The sequence below is a fragment of the Mus caroli genome, unplaced genomic scaffold, assembly GCF_978045245.1.
Source record: "Mus caroli unplaced genomic scaffold, Mus_caroli_1 scaffold_2, whole genome shotgun sequence".
Lineage (NCBI taxonomy): Eukaryota > Metazoa > Chordata > Mammalia > Rodentia > Muridae > Mus > Mus caroli.
The window spans coordinates 142,880,768-142,904,264 of NW_028227257.1; the positions used below are offsets into that span (position 1 = coordinate 142,880,768).

Below are 23,497 nucleotides of genomic sequence, written 5' to 3' on the forward strand. Positions count from 1 at the left end.
GCAATATCTAGGAGGGACAGTATAAGAGAGTGGTTAGCGTAGGGGAGAAAAGCTATCAATCCACTTGCTCTTTATTTGTGAAGTTTGGTGGTTAGCCTAATACTCTGGTCAAACAGTAATAAATCATGAGATAAACGCACATTCTTATCCTTAACCATAATATTGTGGAAAAGCACTTTATGGTATTTTGCATATAAAATCTACTGGTTTACTTAAATTATGGGTTGTAGATCTTTAATCATGATAAACTGACACTCGTGGCAACAGCTTACCTTCCCTCCTTTCATTTCCTGAGAGTTGCACTGTACAGTATTGAAACCCTGTAACATTAAAGAAATTAGTGTATTCGTGTGTATTATTAATGTCAGGTGGACATAGAAAGGGTTGTAGAAATGAAATGTTATCCATTTCCCTGCTGAAATCTGAAGAGTTCTAATCCATAATGCTAATTAAAGGAATGAACCCCAGGATACAGGGAAAAACAAAAGCTGTTTAAAACACTTTATTGTCACAACTTGCTGCTTGCTTATCTACATCTTCTCCCTTTTAAGGGAAGTATTTGGGAGTTGTAAGTCTTTGAAATTGCTTTCATTCTAGCAGAGCCAGTTTGGAAAGTGTATGCTCTGAATGTGAACAGTAAGGATGAGGCAGGCAATGCCCCACGTTTGTGCTAGGATCTACTGGGTAGAAGTGCCTGAAGGTTGGACACTTTCTTTTGCTAGGATACAGGGCAACATATGTTGGAAAAGTTCTAGGACCTTGGGTCCAAAGATGAGAGCAGAGTCCTGTCTTCATTGCTTATTAGGTCAATTGATCTCAGAGAATCTTCCTCAGCCTTGGTTTCATCGTTTTTGAGATTGTAGGGTTCCTGTGCTTCTCATCCTTTGGAATGACATGAAAAGCAAACACAGTGCTATGTATGACGACCTCAAGTTGTAACCCATAATCACCACACAAAGATGCAGTTGCTCAGGCTGCTCATTTCCACGGCCTCTTTGAACTTTGCATTTCATGATTTCATACATGAGTGGAGCTGGGGCTTCCAGGTAGAAAGAGTGGGACAGGAAGAAGAGCACATGCCTTCTGATTATTTGCTTTCTCCTGCTTTTATGAGATACTGTTCGTAATAAGAACAAACAAAATAAGCCACAAGCCTTGCTTTCTTCTTTTTCCTAGAGAAATCTGACAGAATATTTTGTGGCTGTGGATGTGAACAACATGTTGCATCTGTACGCCAGCATGCTGTATGAACGCCGGATCCTCATCATCTGCAGCAAGCTCAGTACCGTGAGTAGACCGTCTCGAGACGGCTTTGCAGTCATCTAATTTTAATTGAAGGATGTATCGGCAAGATTAAAGAAAATTTTAGGAAAATGAATCAGCCACATTCCCCTCATATGGTAATACATCATCGTCATTAATTATTCATGTCCCTTTACAGTGTCAAAGCCCATTTCATTTATTCTTACAGTCTCATGATCAATTATAAATAGTTTTGTGCCTATCTCCACATAAGCTTATTTTTGTCATTTCTTTAAAATGCCAGCACTATGTTCCATTGTAGTGATATAGCTACGATTTACTAAAGTCTTCTTCTCTTGGTGGCCATTTAGGTTGTTAATAGATAAATCCTCTAGTAGATGATACTGCAGCAAACATCTTTGAGCTCCCTGTTATTGAAGCAGCCCACAAATATATGGGGACTTTGTAAATAATATATATGTTAAGCAGTGGGATCTCTGGTCAAAGGCTTTGATAAGCACCAAGAATTGGGGGCTGCCAGGTTGTTTCCCCAGAAGGCTGGGCCTGTGAACAGTGAATGTTGTCATCTGTATACAAGTGAACTACTTTCACTAACAGCCTTTGCTAGAATTGTCTGTGTCTTTGTATGTATTGTCTGTGTGCTTATGCTACCTTTTAATCTTGCAATAAAAATAGATATAAATGATATATTAAGTTTTAACTTTAATATCTTTGGTTAGAGGTAACTATTTTCCATTAGTTTATTTCCTCTGTGTATTTTGTTAATTTCTTTTCCCATTTATCTTATAGGAGGGTTGATGGTTTGTTCTGTTTTGTGGGTTTTGAAAAAATTGGGTGTGTGGTATGTGGTTTGTGGGGCGGGGGGAGGTGTCTGTGTGTGTGATTTGCATGTTTAGAAGTAAATGTGTATACATTTGTGTGCATGTAGAAGCTCAAGGATAATGCCAGGTGGCTTTGTCTAGTTTATATTTTGAGGCCAGGTCTCTCATTGAACCTGGCACTTGAGGTTTTAGACATCTTGTTTACCCAAGGATTCCCTGTCTCATCCTCCTGCCTACTGAGATTACTAGCAAGCCACCACCCTATCCAGCTTTTTTATGTGAGATCAGGAAATCTGAACTCCAGTCCTCACATTTAACATGGCAAGTGCTTTACCCACTGAGCCATCTCTCAGTCCCTGCTTTTGTCTGTTTGAGATAGAGTTTCTGCTTTATAATCCAGACTTGCCTTGATCTCACTATATAGCCCAAACTGACCCCAAACTCATGACTGGCAATCCTACTTCATCCTATGACTCAAGTGTGAGCCACCATGCTCAGACTGTTTTGTTTTGTTTTTCTCTAAGTTAGAGTGAGTTCCTGTATTGTATTAATAATAACTTTTGTGTGTTTAACATAAATTTTCTTATTTACATTTTAATTTTTTTACCTGATGTCTTAGTCAGGGTTTCTATTCCTGCACAAACATCATGACCAAGAAGCAAGTTGGGGAGGAAAGGGTTTATTCAGCTTACAATTCCATACTGCTGTTTATCACCAAGGAAGTCAGGACTGGAACTCAAGCAGGTCAGGAAGCAGGAGCTGATGCAGAGGCCATGGAGGAATGTTCTTTACTGGCTTGCTTCCCCTGGCTTGCTCAGCCTGCTCTCTTATAGAACCCAAGACTACCAGCCCAGAGATGGCACCACCCACAAGGGGCCTTTCCCCCTTGATTACTAATTGTGAAAATGCCATACAGCTGGATCTCATGGAGGCACTTCCTCAACTGAAGCTCCTTGCTCTGTGATAACACCAGCTGTGTCAAGTTGACACACAAGTAGCCAGTACACCTGATAAGTATGGTTAATAATTTTATGAAAGTTCTCAGGTTCCAGAAGGTTAAAGTCACTTTATAGCAAATACTGATATTATTTCATCTAGTCACTGGTAGTAATTTAGTGAAACTGCTTTATTACATTTATCCACTTACTCAACTTGTTAGCATGTGTGTGTTCACATAAACCTGTGTTTAGAGGCCAGCGAACATCTTGTGTCTCTTTCTCAAGTTCTGTGCATCTTCTTTTAAAGGAAAAAAATAGATTATTTATTTGTATTTATATGAGTACACTGTAGCTGTCTTCAGACAAACTAGAAGAGGGCATCAGATCCCATTACAGATGGTTGTGAGCCACCATGTGGTTGCTGGGAATTGAACTCAGTACCTCTGGAAGACCACCCATCTCTCCAGTCCTTTTTTTTTTTTTTTTTTTTTTGAGACAGGGTTTTTTTTTTCAAACCCAGAATCACAGGGTGATTCTAAAATTAATTGGAAAAGCCAAAAGAAAGAGCCAAAATCATACTTGAAGAAAATGAATGGATTGTGATAGCTTTAGCTTGCTTTAGTAAAACTTTCTGTAAAGCTATATTCACTGGTCTGCTGTGCTAGTGGTTACACTGGGAATGTAGGCAGGCTAATGGCACAGAATAGAGGCCCAGGAACAGCCCACAAGAATACAAGGGCTCTATAAATAACAAAGGAGGCACTGAACTGTCTGTCAAAACCAGGCAGACATGTCAGCAGTACTTGTCCACCTGTGGAGGGAAAAGAAGAGTGTTTGTTTTACTCGTACAAAACTAAATTTCAAATGAATTCATGTTTAAATATGAACAAACCCAGCATACTGATAAAGCTATCAATGTGGTATACCCTAGCCCATTTTCAGTCTTCAGCTGGATTAGGGTCCAACAGTCTCTTCTCAGAATATCAAGTACTAAATACTGTGTTGGACACCATGTGGCCTTCTTTGCAACTGGACTCTGACCCACTTATTTATAGTAGATAAACCAGTGGCTAAGACTGACTTCCAACAATGCTTTGGGTACAAGAGTGACAGCAGGGCACACTGGGTCTTGTCACCATTTTATTGTTAATAACTGAGTTAGGTGGCAGGTTTAGGTGGCTTAAGTTTTCTTATTTAAAATTTATTTGTATGATGTATTTAATTTTATATGTGGTTCTAGTTCAAGAACTTTTATCAGAAAAATAAGATGCCAAGCCTAAGGAATAGAAACAAAGTAGTTCCTGTACAAAGGTTAAAGAATCAATGATGTGGAGCTTGAGAGATGGCTCAGCAGTTAAGAGCACTGACTGCTCTTCCAGAGGTCTGGAGTTCAAATCCCAGCATCCACATGGTGGCTCACAACCATCTGTAACGTGATCTGATGCCCTCTTCTGATGTGTCTGAAGACAGCTATGGTGTACTCATGTACCTTAAATAAATAAATCTTTTTTAAAAATCAATGATGCCTAAGATTTTACAGCTCTGGAAATGAGAAGATAATGAAGCAGTGTCTCAAACTTCTAACCCATCATTCTGTACCCAACTAATAGAATTCAGAAGAGAGTCCAACTGCCTTGTCATACCTATCAACATCTGGTATCTGTAGTCTGTACTGTGCCTATCCTTGTGGGTAAACTGTCCTCTATAACCAGTCACTCTGAATGTCCATGGACTTTGTCCCACAATGTATTTCAATAGTCAACATCAAACAAAAATAGACAAAAGTTCCTGATTTCCTGAAGCTTGCATTTGAGTAAAGGAGACCTTAAATCAGAATGTACACTACCTATAAAGGCCCAGTAGCTACTGAGAAGTACCCAGGAATGGAGAACAGAGGAGACAGTGGAGAGGAGTGAGGAAAGAGATCAGGATTTTCTCTGGCATGAGAAACGCCTTTTGAGAAGGTGCGTCTGAGTGCCTCATTCTGCCTCCATGCTACCTTGAGGAAGTGCTCCAGCAGAGAAGCAAGAGCTTAGTTCTGCCCAGTCTTTGTTTCTCCTCTGCTGGTGCTTTCAAAAGCGCACACCAACATGATACAGAGACTCCTAAACCATAATGACAAAACATGGTCAGGGAGGTGTCTCCTAAGGTAAAGGCACTTGCTGCCAAGGCTGATAACCTAAGGTCAGTCTTCAACACCCACGTGGTGGTGGTAGAAGGAAAGGACTTACTACTGCAAGTTGTTCTCCAACCTCCACATGCACATATGCATGCATGCACACACATATAAATGAAAAAAAAAGACAGCTTCCTGTGAATCATATCCACTTCATCCCACTTATGTTCTTCCCTTTACCCCTTTAATATTCTCCCCTTTAGAACAAAATTCCTTGAAAATCATCTATTTCCTGTCTAGTCTCTCTGCTCTTGTTCGCTCACCATTTTACTGGAGTAGTTTTGAGTGAGCAGTTGACCTCATTTTAGTAAAATTAAAATGAGTTAATACTTGTAAAGTCTTAGGACATGGTCTGCTTTGTAGTATGTGTACATGTTCATAAAAAATCAATAAATGCTTTAATGAGAGGTCAAATTTTAATATTTCAAATCAAAACCAAAAAATGATGACTTAGAAATAAGATGAATTCTGTGTTATGTGATTGAGTTAAAGGTAAGGAGAATTTCAAATGCGTGTTAATTTTACTTTTTTGTGGGTAAGGTTGTTAGGTTTTGTTTGTTTACAGATGGTTGACTGCAGCTGAGATCTGGGTTCTGTGACTGGTGCTGAAACTAAGCTCTTCTTGGGAGATGGGATTCTGCTCCCAGCCAGAAGGCATGCAGTAGCATCCAGATTCTCTTCTGTATGTGGAATCTTTGAGGTTGAAGGAGTTGAGCAGACAGGAGTTGGGTTCAAGCCTTTGGTCCTCTCCAGATTCAGCATTTGAATGAAGGTCTTGCCATTGTTGCCTCTGACTTCATCCAGCACAGCTTTTACTTACTCACTGATGAGGCAGATGTGAAGTCTGTTTTAGTCTCAGTTGTTCTGAGGACCCTCATGGGAGATGCTGATGTACCTATATTACCTCAACAAACCACGGTCTCTAGTTTGCCTGACAGATATAGCTTAATGCTCTTCACAGCTATTGAGGATCTGAAAGATAACGGTTACCGAGCACTCCAGAGTGCAACTTCTGTAATACAGACTGTCTGAAGACAAACCTAGCACTGCTTAGTTCAGAGTCAGATAATGTGTATCCCAGGGTGTCCCGGTCAATAACGTTGTGATATTCTGTATAAGACAAATGTAAGTTTTTGTTCTCTTTGCCCAGTTAATGTTTATTGATTGTTTTCCTTTATAAATGATAAATAGGGAAGGCTTAGCTAAATCTTGTTCTCTGATTTCTTGGAACACAAGAATCCTATTTTTCTCCCATATTTTCACATCCAGGTTTAACTCATTGCTTTTTGGAAATACTGTGGACAGCTAGTATATCAAAGATAGGAACATCTTAGAAATTATACCTTGTAATACCATCATTACTCCATGTATTTAGAATTATTTTATAGAGAAGCCTGTTCATTTGGGAAGGTGAAAAAAACTTGCTTGAAGTCAATGTAATAGAGAGAAAGAAAGAAAGAGACAGAGACACAAAATAGATCGTGAAGTTCTGTGTAGGAGGAATTTTCTAGAAAAAAAGAAATAGTCAGAAACTATGGGTACAAGGGAATCTCAGCCCCTTCAGAATTCTTATTTTGCCACCAGGTTTTATTATTTGGGACCGTTTTGTGTGGGAACCACCACTAGAACCAGATGATAGAATAGGTTCCTAAGTGCATCCACCCCACAAAGAAAATTAGAAAACTCTTATAAAAAGCCAAAATGATAAGAGCTGGTAGCCAAGATGACTGGATGAACTGGTTGTACTAATCTAGATGAAGAGTAAACCAGGCTACATAGCAATTAGAGGGTTTGTGTAGCTCAGGGACTACCAGAGAAGGTCAGAGATGATATCTCCAGAATAAATGTCTACATCACCTTCATGTAGACCCACACACTCAGTATTTCGTAAAGCAAACCCTTGGCCTTTCTTAAGATACTTTTACATTAACTTTTCTGAGCCATATATTCAGTGTATGAAGTGCTATGTAACATACATTCTTGTGCATACTCATATATCCATAGGTATATTTGCATAGGTATGTCTATGGCATCTGTGATTATCATATTCCCATTAGTTTTTGTAACAACCCCAGGAGCAACTTGGTTTCATTACCTTTTTGTACATAAAAATACTAACAACCAAAAAGTTGAAATGCCTTGTATAAGATGAGCTGAAGAGATAAAATTAAAAACCACTTCTTTTGGGAACCCTCTGGCTACCTCATACTGCTTCCTCGGTAACTCTCCGCTTGTCATGAGTACCTCATGACACTTGTGCACCCAGAAACATTCTTGGCTTGATTCCAATGACCATGGATCTGAGTGCGTGCTTGCTGTTGCCTTCACATGCACACAGCTAAGCTCTTCACTTCAGATTTCATAAGCAACAGCCCCCCACCCCACCCTACCCCCACACACTACCACCATGTGCCCAGCTCAAATCTTGGCACAAGGAATGCACACCTCCCTCTCTTGGCCAGTGCCCCTTCCTCTACCATTGTCAGTGCTTTGTTAGACTTCATGTCTGCCCAGTCTCCCCAGCTCCCTTGATCAGAGTGTGAGGGTAGGACTCTGAGCCAGCACAATGGCTTCAGGGGCCATGGGCTGTACTTCCTTCCAGCTTTCTGTTTCTTAACTGTAACTGCCCCCATTATAAGTTAGGGGTGCTAGAAGAACTTTTGAAACCCCAGACTCTTCAGTTAATTGATGAAAAGTCATGTTTACTTCACTAAAGGATTTATTTAGACTACCCAGGGGATGGGTTTAAACAAATACTTAAGAAGAAAGCACCATTCGATGGCAAATCAATTATGCAGTTGAGTTTCCACATATAATTATGTATAGATCCCATATATAATTACATTAATATGTATTAATGTAATTTATATAATTACATTAATATGCATTAATGTAATTATAGTTTACAATTAATATTTTTCTAGTGTACCTCATTTAGAGAAAAGAAAAAAACTAACAAAACTATTTTTTCCGTTTCTTCTCAGCTAGACAAACACACATTTCCCCAGAGAATGTAGGACTTGGGTAGGGTCTGTGTACTGATGCCCTGGACAAGTGGTAGGTGATAATTGTGTCTTGTCGCCACATCCCCAGCTTGGCCTTTGTAGATGTTTCAGTGTTCACGAGAAGTCCTGGATCCTTTCCCAACCTTGCCTGCCCCATCATACTCACTCACACAGACAGCAGTCCATTGTCTGAGCACACCATCTGCTCTGGTGACCTGAGAAAGGACAGTTTGTAGCTGAGACACATTTTCAGATTTGCTTTAATTTTCACTTCTTTTTGGAGGAACTCCACCTTAACATAGCCGTGTCAGCCCAGGCGGTGGCCAGGCATCTTACCAGCATGTGCAAAGCTTTCCTGGTTCTTCTACACGAGAACAAACTAATCCTGTTTGCTTATCTGTAGCCCTTGAAGCAAAGAAGAGAGTGGCAGTTTAAGGAGGTTTGAAACACTGGACTTGAGCCAGGGCCTCTTTGCCTGCACACTCCACTCTGCATGTTCCAGCCGTAGGAACAAACTGCATTATTTTGTTTCAAACTGTGCTCAAGGGAAGCCAAGACCTTGTAACTGGAAACTTCCCAAAGAGTGAAGTCTAAGACTAAATTTAGTGTTCTATTTAAAAAATAAAATAAATCGAACATTTTGTTTGTTCATCTTTTATATGTTGAGAGAGGGGGTGGGGTTGAGATTAACCTAGTCACACTGACAACCTAAGAAGAGTATTCAAAGAAGTGAGAAGCAAGCTAATCCTTTTGGTGAAGAGGGAAATCCTTAACAAAATGTAATGAAGTGGCATGAAATACAGGCTCAGCAGCCAAACTCACGAGTAACATAGCCTCTCTAATCTCCATTACATAAAATTTTATCGTGGCTCAGAGAATATGAAAAGCCATTAAAATAAATGAAAGAAACCTCCACTGATAGGAAGCAGGAGAAAAGATTGCTATGTTTTATTTATGTCGGTTTTTAAAACATAAATATAATTCACTGCTTTTTGAACTGTATTCATTTAATTATGTGTAAGTTGGTTTTCTTCTGTTTACCTTGAACTGTAACTGGACCAAAAAGAGCCTTGTGATGTCGAGGAGACTATAATACAATACAGTGTGTTAGCAGTAGAGTGTGTGATCCTTTAATACAACCTCAGCCCACCCCAGTTGCCACACTGATTTTTATCCTCCTCTATTGCCACTTCTGTAGTTTGAACAAACACTGAACACCTGCTTTGGACTAGACAGAGCATTTAGATTATTAGCAATTCCAAATACTGTTAGAAACACCCAGGATCCATGCTTAAAAAGCAGGTTCACAGACAGCATCTCCAAACACTTCAGTTCAAAAGGTCTAGTGAAGAACCCAGGATGTTTTATTTTGTTTTTCCAGATTTCCCTATTGATTGATATGCAACCAGATTTGGGATCATGGAGCATACTGTCCTTCCCCTCAGAAGCAATATTAATTTGTTGGTATTGATGTACCACTGGTTCATCTGCACTTAGAACTGTATAACCAAGATTGTATATGTTTGTTTAGAAGGCAGTCATGAAGACAGACTAGCACTTAGTTCTTTGAGAGATCTTCTCTTTGTGAGTTTTGGTTGTGGCCTTGGCCATTCTAGAGAAGGGCATCTCTAGGCATAATCCAGCTTTTCATAGTGCTGTGGAGAATAGAGCAACCAACCATGTGACTCAGGATGCATTGGTGATAATAGATCTAGAAGCAAGATAGGAATTTTTAGCCATTTCGTTAAAACATACCTAAAATTTTATTACTTGAACAATAGGGGCAATTTGCAGAATAAATATATTTTTTTCTGTGGTGGGGGTGGGGAGCAGTGTGTCTGTGTATGTACAGTTGTACTCATCTGAAAGTGTATGCGGTAACTAGAACCTGACACTGGGATGCCTTTTCTCAATCATTTCTGTACATTATTACTATTTGTGTTGTTTATTTGTTTATTTTGAGACAATTTATCACTCAACCTGAATCTAGTTGTTTGCACTAGGCTGGCTGACCAGTGAGCCCCAGGATCTTCCTGTCTTCAGCCCCCAGCTCTGGGTTACAAGCATGTACTTTTTTTTTATGTGTTCTAAAGCTCTAAATTCAAATGTTCAAGCTTATGCAACAATCTGTTTAGCCACTGAAATGTCTCCAGTCCTGGGTATTCTTTAGGTTTTAGCAGAAGAGATTATTTCTTATGACTTATAAATCATACCTCTACCCAAGAAACACAAATGGGCAATATTAAAACTACTTCCCTCTTAATATGCTTGAAAATCTCTAAATGGTGTCCACTTTGGCACACATCTCAAAGGCATTTGTTAAGGAAGCAACACTGAAGCACTATGTACTATGTTAATTGGACGAGGATTTATCATTTCCTCTGCTGATTTTGAAAGTGGCATATATGGTCACTTTGGAGTGCTGTGAGACCAGGCCATGCACACAAGGATTTGTACAAACATAAGAGAAAAATCACAGGTTTGCTTTTCTCCTAGCTTGTTGGCTACTGAATCTCCCAGCTAGGTGCCTTAGACAGTCCTGTGGGTAGTAGAATCTTCCTCAGAAAAAGGACAGCAGGGTTGGAGGAGAGAGAATCAGACTTTAAGTCAGGGTCATTCTGTTCTGACACTGCCTGTCTCTGCCATATATTTAATCTCCTTGCGCCATTTTTAGCCACTTGGCCATGGGCAAATTGACCTCTGACATCTCTCTGCTTCTTACTCTAAAAGTGGGACTGGTAAGGGTTCATAATCATAGAAGAGGTAAAACCATAACCCAGCACTGACTATACACTATTCATTCTATGAATGCCACTTGTCACTGAATGTCATCTTTGTAGGCAGTGACCCCTGACCTAACTTTCAGAGTCAAAGAAGGTGGTTCCAGAGATCCTGAAACATTTTGCATGCTCTGTGTGTATGACTGATGGTGGTGACAGTGAAATCCTCAAGCCACAAAGACATAACAACATGAAGGTTTTGTGTCTCCAGTCATGTCCTACAAGTCACTAAGTCACTGACTGAAGGGTCATTCAATAGAGCTTAAGTGGCCCAAGTAGCTGCTGTATTCACATGGCTCACCTGGCCTCCTAAAGGAAGGAATATAAGCAGCCTCTCTGTCTTCATTCACGCAGCTCAGAAAGCTCTGATGAGCCAATCTCTACTGCTCGATGCTCGCCCCAGGCAGAATCAGGGATTCCTTCTATATATACTGACATACTTGAACCTCTATTATAGCACCTCTTTCATAATGCTTTTGTGTTGAAGTTGATTGTTTGCATTTTGATCTTTCTCTGTCTATTTTAACTTGCTTGAGGGCATGGTGTGTACACATAGTGGATGCTCAGTAATTGTCTGATTAATGTAGATCAGAGCACACAGGCAGCTTCATGAGAGTAGAGAGCATAAGCTCAGAAGCCTGGCTTCCCAAGGTTCATATCCTAGCTCATACCTGAGCTCTGTGACCATAGACAAATTTTCTTACCTGCAAAATGGAGACATTAATATAACTCCCTCATAGAGCTATTACGGGGGGTGAATGAGTTAAACACATGTAAAACACATTTCCCATGTAAACATAGTCATGAAAGGGACTGGTTTGGGCGTTAGTCTTTTTGGGTTTGCTCTAACTTTCTAAAGTTGGGTTTGGGATTTGCTCCATAAGGGAGATTTTTCATCTATTCATGCAACGTTAGGAACTCACCACCCACCTCTCTCTTTTCCCACTGATAGTGCTTATGACTCCTAATTTAATTATGTTAGATTTCTTTTGGTGTGTGTTTGTTTGTTGAGACTGAGTGTTTCTGTATAGTAGTCCTGGCTGTCCTGGCATTCACTCTGTAGACTAGACTGGCCTCAAACTCAGAGATCTGCCTGCCTCTGCCTTCTGAGTCCTGGAAGTAAAGGTGTGTGTCACCACACCAGCGTGCTAGGCTTTGAAGAAGAAAAAAAGGCATCATTAAAACACTGATATAAACCTATTAGTTAAACATAAACTATAATCTTAAGAGGTTTGAAAGTAAATATAAATCCACTTAGACTCAGTGAGATGGCCAACTGATTTCTTCCTGAGTGCCAGCTTTGACTCACTGATGACAGATGCACATTAGGAGGGATCCTGCAGCCATCTCCTTGTTCAGCAATGGCTGTCACAGGCACAGAATAGAGGTGCAGCCACACACTTGCTATCTGTTTTTATATGGCTTTTTATTAATCATGCAACCTTGTCTTTTTCTTTTTCACCTTAAAGATGAAAAGAAGTGCTTTCCTCTCTTGTGGTGGCTTCTTCCCGACAGCGTAGCTTACCTTGCTGTAGTTTCTGTCTCAGCTTTAGGAGCTAACACTTTTCTCTGGCAGTTTTCTTTGCTTTGATGTTTTGAAGTGTCAAATCTTGGCATGAAAGCTTTTTACTCTGATTAATAACTTGCTCTAATTACTCTAGCTAGGAGATAGCTATAAAAAGAAAGTGGAAAGAGGAGGAATTAAGCGAGAAAGCTGCTGCTCCACTGGATCATGGCGTTCTCTGAGGCCTGACTCTACTTGACCACATTAGAATTTGTTTGGCTTTGGTTTTCATTTCCCTAAAGATAATGGAGGAGGAGGAGAGCTAAGCTGAGTTCCACCAACCACAAGAGAAACTACTTGAAGAAAGATTTCTTCCCTTACTCATCTGAATAGGATCACTGCATCTCATCTTCTAAGCAGGGTGTTCTTTGCTCTTCTTGTCACACATTAAGTGTCTGTCTGAACTAGGGGAAGGCTGATTGACTTTAAAGCCAACTCTTCCACTCCTAATATAGTCAATACAATTGGAGCATAGTCAAACCACTTCTAATTTAATATTTTTTCTTTACATGACAAGGTTTGCTCACAGAGTACCTGCAAACTTTTTGCTGATTCTATAGTAGAGTTCCCAGTTGAAAATAATTTGTAATTAAAAGCAAAAATCACAGAGCTGTTTGAGTCACAGCAACACTTATTTCCCGACAGCCACAAAGACTGTAAGTAAAGAACCTACTTCTCAAGCTGACAATGCTAATAAGTTCCCCAAGACACAACATTCTCTAAGCCATTGGACAAAGGATGAATCTTGTTGAAAAGCATGGACTTTAAAGTTACAAATCTGCAGTTCTTTCTCAATTCTTTATTTCATCAGTTTGTTTTTGTTTAAACCCAGAGGGGAAATCCAGATGCCTCTCACCCTGTAAAGCAGGTGTCAGTCTGATTGTTTAACATTCTCAGCTCAAGGATGTGAAGAATGACTGCAACCATCCGATCCCTCTGTGCCAGCCTTTAGATCCTAGAGTCTCAATTCTTTCTCAAAAAATATGCAGTTTCCGGAAGTGAACTATTGAGCTACTACAGCTTGCAAGAATGTTGGGTGACCTTGCCTAGCATTCTTCTTGACGTTAAGCCAGGACAGTCTCATGTTCCTCAAACACTTGACCCAGCACCTGCCCAGTGTCAGGCAACATAGGAAATAAGGAAACGCTTTGAATATGGTCCCTGTCCTTGCAGAACTGCAGCTGGAGCCTTGTTCTGGGTCTTCTCCCATTATCGCCTCCTGAGCTCTTCCAAGTGTTGAGGAGAGATGGAGTAGACATAGAGGAAGGCTGTGCTCCCCACTGGAGGGAAAGGTGGCACTTCTTAGTTCAAGAGTTTGGGGAGGGGGGTGTCCTTGTAGTAGCAAAGGTGAGAAACAGGCTTTGAAAATGGACCCTAGCTGATTTCTGCTTGGCCAATCGAGATAGAGGAGGTGCATCCTTCATGTCAAAGGATGGACATTCCTCTAGGGTTAAAGCTACAAGGGCACACGAATCTTGCAGGCCAGCCTCTAACTTTTCATGTTAGGGAAATTAAGACCCATGAGAGGTAGTAGTTTGCTCAAATAAAAAAGACAGTTAGTGGAAGACTCCCTTTTAAGTGTTCAGAAAGGAGCATGGCAAAAAGCAAGACATTCTGATTGGTATGTCCAGGCCGACATGTAAACCTTTCCATGACTAGCAGTCATTATCTAGAATTCCTCTGGGGATTAAAGTCGCAGTTAGTTAATTGATAATCCCCAGGAAGTGATTAGATATGTGGTTTTTTAAATGATTATTTTTCTAGTCCAACACTCCCATGCCTTAGGCATGTAATAAAGTTTTTCTGTTCTTTTTCTCATTTAAAAAGAAAAAGAATAATTACTGGTACTCTCTCCTAGATATTTGGCCATTTAACAGCAAGTCAGATGAGTATTTGAATAATTGGGTATTGCTGACAGGGATAGTATTCATACATTTTGGAATGCTCTGTACAGTGATGGCACCAGGTAGACACAAAGATGCTTTCTAATTTAATTTATGTGTTGTAGAAATAGGAGCCATTATCATCTGACAGGACCTGTGTGAGAATCCCGATTCTGTCACTTTGTCACCATGTGGCCTTGGGCTAGTTATTTCACCTTTGAGACTGTTTCCTGTCTATGAAGTGTGGTAGAGAGTGTGTCTGGGTACCTATGTGAGCATACCTCTAAAACAAGGCTTCCCATGAGCCTCCATCCTAATTCTGTGCCTGCTGCATGTACTGCAGGGATTTTTCTTTTAGAATGGGGTCTTATTTTTAATCCTGTATTATGGAATCAGATGAAACATTGGAATCTTATGACTTAACCATCAGTTTATCTACTATCTCTGAGAAATACGTTAAACTGAAAACACAAAAGAGCAGGCATGGCATCTTGTGCTTTCTTTCACCTGCATCATTGATCACTCCCCATTCATGTCCTACCCACATTGTTGTTTCTCTTTTTCCCAGCCACACAGGAAACTAATGAAGCCAGATATAGAGCTCTAAGATATAACTGACCTTGTGCACCTTTAATTGAGGACAGAATTTGCTAAAGTGCCGCCACCACCCACCAGTGGTTACTTTACAGCCTGTGTCCTGGCTAGACTGGCTGTTGGGTGTATAATTTGTCTAGTTTTGTCTGGAGCCTTAGACTATTCAGCTGCTTCAGGGCAAAATCTTTTGGGGTGTCATTAAATGGGATTGATAATTGGCTTCTGATGAATATTCATTGTAACTAATGACTTTGGGCAAATTTTACACATACAATCTTTCTATTCTCCTACCAAGTGAGATATTTGATAGAATCATTTTCCTCAACTTATACTTCAATTAAATATTCACATACCCCTTTGTTGACTATACTCCTTATTGTATACTTTCATTACATTAAGACTTTATCCTCTATAGGAAATGAGTATAGTCCTTCAGACTCCTATATGTGGCTGGTGATACTATGTAGAACTCTGTATATCATATCTGGGTTAATGTAGATGTACGGAGACCCCATTGCAGTTAGCTTAGCCACTGTTGTTAACAATACACAGAATGAGTGTCACTTTATATTTTGGGAAACAGCCAAATAATCTTCTGCTTGGTTTGTTTGTTTTCTTAATCAAATGGGTGAATGTGTCTTACCCAAATTGTAGAGACTTGGCCTTAGAAAATCTCTAATGAAATGATGAAACACCCTTAAAAGCTTGTACGTTTGTCTGTTTGTTTTTAATGAAGTATAACTAGTTTAAAATCTTATCATTTAATCTGGTAGTTTTATTTTGAGATTAAGGAGTTAAGTCAAAAATGTTGTCTAGAGACAAGCACTGGTGGCACACACCTTTAATCCCAGTACTTGGAAAGCAGAGACAGGCAGATCTCTGAATTTGAGGCTAGTCTGGTGTACAGAATGAGTTCTAGGATAGCCAGAGCTACACAGAAAAACCCTGTCTCAGGAGCAGAGGTAGAGGTGGGATATTGTCTAAAGATAAGAATTGGCCTAAAACAATTTAAACAAATAAGAAACAGGGAATCCAGTCCCACGTCAAACAAAATCATCCTAGTGAATAACTTATGATAATTTCAAACATATTCATGTGATGATGTTACCTTAGTACTGAATAGATTTTCATATATTACAGTTGCATATATTACAGTTCATCTATTTATTTAATGTACTGTAGAAATATAGCACAGGCATTTGATTGGATGGATGGATGGATGGATGGATGGATGGATGAACTGATGGGCAGACGGGTGGATGGATGGGTGGATGGATGATTCAATTTTTCCAAAAAGTGGTATATTTGTATGTCTAAGCTTGTCCTTGTTTTGGAATGAGAGTTTGCTGAACTCCCATTGTTAATGAAATTGTTAGACAGTGCCTAATATATAAGCTAAGCTACTGGCTATCTCCCCACCCCCCAAGACAGGGTTTCTCTGTGTAGCCTTTGCTGTCCTGGAACTCACTCTGTAGACCAGGCCGGCCTCGAACTCAGAAATCCGCCTGCCTCTGCCTCCCAAGTGCTGGGATTAAAGGCGCGCGCCACCATGCCTGGCTGTTACTGGCTATCTTTATGTTGTAAATATAGTCTAAATCAGAATCTGGTTGTTTGTCTGGTTTTTAATTTATTCAGGGTGCACACTGTGTTGACAAACACTTATATGCATGCAGTTGAGAAATGTGGAGATGAAAAAAGATAGGGCCTTTGTGTATACTGTAACCAGGGGACAAACTTCAGTAATTACAGTTCATTTAGTAACAGAGTCAAGGCAAGGCTACAGAGAAGAGAGGAGAGCTTGGTCAGGGGCCTAAGGGAAGAGTTTGCCAGCAGAACTAATTCCTGCAGTTTTGAGAGATGGGTAAAAGAGTGAGGGAAGGGAAGGAGTCCATCACTCCATTACTTCTGCAAATGGTATGCTCCAAGGGCAAGCTGGGGAGGCAGCTGAGTTTGGTTGAAGATGCTGCCTCACAGATAAACCAGATCTGGCACAGGCATTCTATTCTAGCTGTGCCCTAAAGGCTTGAGAGCAATAAGTGATGTGACTGAACCTGCATGGAGCAAGAATGCTGGTTAAAGATGAGCAGGAGGACTGGTGCTCAGGACCACAGTAATCCTCCAGCCTGACTTGTGGATAGCATCTGAGTAAAGATGGTTTGTTCTCCGAACCACACCACCAACTATGTTTGTCCTTCCAAACTCTGGTGAGAATAGCCATGGCAATAATGTGTCTATACTCAGCTGCCTCTATCAGAGAACCTACAGAATGGGATGGGTGATTGAACTCAATGCCTATGAACAGCCCCCCAAGCTCCCTGGATCTACTCCCCACATGTACCTGATTTAAAGAATGGGTTCTGAAGAGAACAGGTGAGGGGCAGAGTATCCTAGCTTCAGTACACAGCTTTCACAACTGTGAAGCATCGGCAGTGTATTCAGTTTAAAGCTGGTTGTGCTATAGTAACCTGGATTCTTTTAAGTGGGTCTTGGCACATTACTCTTTCACCACATAAATGTCCTTCTAATGTTCTTCTGTCATCAAAGACCAGTTACTACCAGCTTTAAAAAAAAAAAAAAAAAAAAAAAAAAAAAAAAAAAAAAGGACAGGCATCCTAAAACCCAAAGAAACAAAAGGAAAGAGATAGAAATAGGAGTTGTGGGCTGTTGTTACTTAGCTAGATCCCCTGGGTTGCATCCTATTCCTTTTGCCATATTGAATTTTACAGAGATTGTATTGCTTTTCATTACCTTTACCTCTCTGTCTTTAATTGTATCAAATACTGCTTTTTTTGACATCTCACGCTCTTAAAAATAAAGACAAAGAATACTAAGCATGTTGTTGAAAGAAATGGGGAAGGATAAGCCTACAAACTAGAACAATTGATCAACTACTAGAAAGAAGTTCTCACCGCAGATCTAAAGCCCACATTAATTGCAGATGGATTCAGGAGTTAAATGCTTGCAAACATTTTGGAGGTCTTTCCTTGGACAATGAGTGGGGCTCATCACAAGGAAGACCTTATCCACACAGTCATTCAAGTCTCTACTCTTAGAAACTTGAGGAAAATGAAAGCCAACTTGTCAAAAACATCACATAAGTTGATGGCCTTTACAAGTCCTCAATGCTTGCTTATAAATCAATTTAAATGATACCAGCATTCCTTTTAAAGGTCTGCAAAAAAAGGAAAGAAAGAGAGGGAAGGAGGGAGAGGGAGGGAAAGAGAAAGAGAGAGGAAGGAAGGAAGGAAGGAAGGAAGGAAGGAAGGAAGGAAGGAAGGAAGGAGCCATCTATATAAGAAATAGAGTCAGGAAACAAGCCAAAAACTATTTACCATTGCTAATCAGAGGAGTGAAAATAGTAAGATGGAAGTAAGTGTAAACTTGACTGCATTGCTTAGTTCTGTCAAAGCGGTCAGTTATACTGACACAAGTAGTCTCTTACCTTCCTCTGCCTGCTAAACACTGTAGCATATCTGTAAGCTCTTCAATCATATATCCAAATACAAGTATGTAACTTGAAGATAGAAAGCAGGAAAATGGGTATGAAGAATACACTGGGGATAATGAAAGGGTGTGTTTCCTAAGACCATTTAAGGATATAGGAAAATGATATCAGGAAATAATGTCAAAATAAAAAGAGAAAAACCATTATATTTAGAGTTTTAATTTCACTAGAAAAGGAACTATAAGTATTTGCATGTATAATAAATTAAAATGTTAAATAATCTTCAGAAAATGCTGATTCTTTTATCATATTCTTCTTTTTCTCAATTTTCTATTCTAAAATCTGCATGAGCTTTAAAACCTTTTGTGTGCATGTGTGTGTGTGTGTGTGTGCGTGCGCGCGTTTGTGTAGTCCTGAGGATTAGACTTGACTTCAGACATAGACATGCTAGGCAAAAGCTACCACTTAGCTGCACATACCCCCACCCCCACCCCCATCAACCATGCATTAGCTTTAAAATCAGGGGATAGGAACAACATGTTTTCAAGAGAAAGTCTGTTGCTTTGCATTGGGGTGGGCATGTCTGACGAGGAACTGTTTCTGCTTTGACTTTGAGTCCTTAACTTGAGTACAAGCCTCCCTCAACTCTGCCTTGTGGTCTGACTGTCTGCCCTTCTTTGTTTCAGTTGACGGCCTGCATCCACGGCTCAGCTGCCATGCTCTACCCTATGTACTGGCAGCATGTGTACATCCCTGTGCTGCCCCCACATCTGCTGGACTACTGCTGGTAAGGCTGCTGAGCGCCTGTCCTTCCTCATTCAGGAAGGGCCCACATATGTGAAGGCTTTAACTTGTAACTGCTGTGGGTGACACTAAATTAAAACCAGTCTTAAAGGTACAGGGTATGGAGTACCTGACAGCAGGGTGCCTTATGTCATGGCGTTCTGACAGAGTCAAGAGAAAATCTAATACTTTTAATACTTCTCTCTAGAGAGAAGACAAAGCACCAAGAAATTGTGTGGGGTTTTTTCCCCACCACAACATATTGGAACTGGTGACAGGATCAGGGATCCTCAAGGTCTCCCAGTTTCAGCCATGCCCTGGCATGTCCCACTAGACTTGCTTTTAGCTGTGGTTTGGGCCTTCTGGGGTTTTGTTATTTTGTTTTTTGTTTTTTCCTCTTTTTATTTCCCCGTGGCCTCTTGCTCCTGACTATTTTTGTTCATTTGTTTGTTTGTTTGTTTGTTTTATTTTACCTTTTTTTGAGACAGGATTTGAGACTGTATATCCTAAGCAATCGGCAAACTCACAGAATCTTCCTCCCTTCAGCTTCCTGGGTGTTGAGATTACCATGTGTCACCACACCCAGCTGTATAACCCTCTGAAGCTTTGTGAGGAATTCACTGTTGAGCATGGATTAGTGGAGGAAAGGGAAGAAGCAAGATGAAATTGTTCAGACACAATTATATTTTTTAGATAAAATGCCATATAGGGATGGGTGGCTCATGGGAGACTCAATGCCTCTGAAGCACCCTCCCTGCCATTGGGAGTGTGCCAGAAGGGATAGTCTATTTGGCTGACTTGGATCTGTTTTTCTTACGAATAATTTTTCTCTGTTGTAAGAGGCATTGGCTTGGAACAGCTCATGTCAGTAGATGTTGTAAAGGGAGTATAGTGCATACCTGGAAAAGGGTCTTGGTTGTCTTGCCAGAAATGGAGCTTCAGGGGAAAGGCTCCATTTTGGGGACCACAGCCCTTACTTGTAATCAAATACTTCATGAAATTAGCCATTGATTCAGAATGGTAGAGGCCAGCAACCCTATGTTTGCTTTTCTTTAATCCTCTCTGAAAAGGCTCATGTAAGTAGCCACCTTATGTCCTACAAGCCTTGAGGTATTCATGGTAAACCTGATTTGGATGATTTAGGTTCAGCCTCTTTCCAAGAAGCCACAGGTATAACAATAAACTGGCCCACTTCTTTATATTGAGATCTTTCCGATCCTGGTGGATTTTCTTGTTTTTTTCTTTCTCCAAGTTCCCTGCTAGATGTATGAATTATTAAAGACTAGATTGTTTCTTTTGTGGAGATAAGGGGTGGGGGTAAGGGGGTGTTGATACAGGGTTTCTCTGTGTAGCCCTAACTGTCTTGAAACTCAGAATCTGCCTGCCTCTGCCTCTGTTCTAGGATTAAAGGCATGCAACACTATCAGCCCTGGCTTTTATTTTTTTAATTTTTATTTATTTTTTATGTGTATGCATGTTTGGTAAATGTATGGTAGTGTCCACAAAAGTCAGAAAAGAGTATTGGATTCCCTGGAACTGGAATTACAGATGGTTGTGAGTCATCATGTGGGTGCTGAGGAATTGAACTCAGTCCTCTACAAGAGTAGTCAGTGTTCTTTATCACTGAGCCAATCATCAGGAACAGAGCCCACATTGTGTTTGCCCTGTCTTTTTACATTTTGCTGAATTTTGGAAATTGTTTTTCATTAAAGATTCCTTCTAGATACTCCTGGTCTGGATTCCATTTTTGATCCCTTGTGGAACAGGTAAGGGAGTATTATATGTTTTCAAACAGAAGGATCAATATACAAAGCCCTTGAAATAGTTTTACCTTATTTGGGGTCTCTGATTTCCTCGAATGTTTTCAGACCCCAGTGCCCCCTCAGCACTCCACTTTTAGGCAAGTACTGTGTCTCACCCTAGGAAACCATGTAGTGTCTTGCTGTCCCCACTAGCTACCCCTCTGCCCCAAGTCAAGGTGAGGGTCATTGGGCTCCTGTCCCTTTAACTGTGTCATGGTGCCAGAACCTCCATGTCCTTTGGTTCCTAGCCCAGCATCTAGGAACCTCCCTCACTGCTTTTTTGCTGTTGTCTGCTTATCTACAGTATATGTCACACATGTATATTATTTAGACATCCTCAGCTCCTTTCTTCTGCTATCTCTGTAGCCCTTCCCACTTACTCTGAGCTCACACTGGTTGTGTTTATCATCTATACATAGGTGACCAACCTCCTTCAGAGAGTCCATGAAATAGCACAAACAAGGCTGAGCTAACAGGACAATACCTTGTCTCAAGTTTATTACTGCTTGGCTACTCAGCTTAGAGAATGTGAATTTGCTTCTGCCCTTACCTAAAGAGGGCCTCCTCAAATCCTTTCCAAACACCTACTTATATAGAAGTACATTTTAACATGAAACACACTGTCAGGCACCCAACAGGATGATTCTTGACACCATGCAACCTTTTGAAAGCCCTTCCACTGCCCCCTTCTCCATCCTGCTTCTCATACCCTCTGAGTTGAATACAGCTTTGTCTGGATCTCCTTGTAACTACCTCTCTGTTGTCCTGTTCACTGACCCTCCTAGATTTGCTTGCCTTCCTGCTTACACTGGAACTTCATGGACGTCTCAGTGTGATGAGTAGTTGTACTATATTTCAGACACCGGACAACACCTAGTTGAGGCCAAGATGTTAGTCTCCATCAATAGGCACTCAGATGATCAGATGATGGGGTGTTGAAGATAGACATGATAAGGGAACACCTCAGCACCTCCATGTCTGCTCTTCCTTTGATAGATTCTGATGGGGAATTCTAAAGGTCACTGTAGGCAGGACCTTTAGAAAATGGTGTCAGCCATCCTGAACTTTCACTAATCCTCTACTCTTATTCCTGACTCCTTTACACCTATCATGGTCAGGCCAAAGATGAGGCTTCTTATTCATGTGAGATCTGAGGGGGCAGGTGGCTTGCCTGAATTCCAAGGCTTTCCTGTCCTTGGAGGAAGGAGAAATAGTCTATCCAAAGACAGGGCTTTGGATCTGCTTCCTGAACTTATCTGGAATACATCAGAATTTTTTTTCTCCCTTTTCTGCAATCTAAAGCCCTGGGTCCTCAGGCGGACCTTTGCTTGTCTTTTTTTTGAGCTTCTAAACCAATTAGTTCTTCATTTTTCCATTGACAAGTACATCAGTGGAAAGAACATGTTTGTCATCTGGTAGTGCGTGTTGTCACAGTTTAGATGAAAGATTGTAGGACTGAACAGAAGATCAAAGAGAAGAGGACAGAGAAGTTGGAAGGAAAGAAAAAGCATAAGACACACCCAAGAAAGGGAAAGGGGAGGAAGAAAAAAGAGGGAAGGCTGAGGAAGGTAGGAGACAGCCTCACAGAGTGACCCCCAGCACGGTTACATGGAGAACCCCTCCCCCATATATAACAGCCTCACAGACACAACATTGCTTACCACACATACAGACAGACAGACAGACAGACACTTGCGCGCGCGCATGCGCTTACACACACACTCTCTTTGGCACAGCCCTGAGTATATTTAAAGACAACTCGGAGTCCTGCACAAAGAGCTGCCTGGAGTGCTTAATACTATGTTTAGACAGGAGTGCATGGGCTTTGGAGTTCAAGGATGGCAGGGCTCAGGAATTGAGAGTGTCCCTTTGCCAAAAAGTTCAACTTCAGCATTTCATTATTTGCAAAGTTTTGTTGTTAAATTACTAGCTATTTTAAAACTATCAGCTTAAGCTTTGTGTGGTAACACACACTTATGTAATCCTAGTCCTCAGAAATCTGGGACAGAAGGTTTGCTTCAAATCCAAGGCTAGCCTGGGTTATATATTAAGTACCAAATCCTCCAAAGGTTGCATAGCAAGACACACACACATGTATACACGTACACACATACACACCACCCAGCAGCTCTGTGATTCAAAATCACAGAGAGGAAAAGGTCTTCTGGTGACACTAGTGATGACAGCCTGGAGGCCCCAGTCACTGGACCATCTCTTTTACCTCTGTGATCACATTCCATTCTTCTTATAGCTCAGCATATAAATAGATATGATTAGCTCTACTTCACAGGTCATTAAACCAAGGCCCCAAATGGTTTAGTAACTTGTTCCAGTATATATACTGTGTTATGTGTGATTCCAATCTCAGGATCACAAGCAAGAACTATGCACATATATGTACACGTTCTAAAAGTCAGGTATAGTTGTGTACATGGAAAAACAC

The 23,497-nt window shown here is 40.6% G+C and overlaps 1 protein-coding gene across 8 annotated transcripts in view; it reads left to right on the top strand.

The window, feature by feature from the left end:
* The window catches only part of Dennd1a (DENN domain containing 1A), a 500,745-nt gene that overhangs the window by 273,264 nt on the left and 203,984 nt on the right, over positions 1–23,497 (top strand). For all 8 annotated transcript variants that reach the window (XM_085834969.1, XM_085834968.1, XM_085834966.1 and 5 more), the window contains 2 exons: positions 1,177–1,287; positions 19,156–19,256. In XM_085834969.1, coding sequence (XP_085691095.1) covers positions 1,219–1,287; positions 19,156–19,256 — 170 coding nt within the window. In that variant the 5' untranslated portion in view covers positions 1,177–1,218. The remainder of the gene's footprint in view (positions 1–1,176; positions 1,288–19,155; positions 19,257–23,497) is intronic.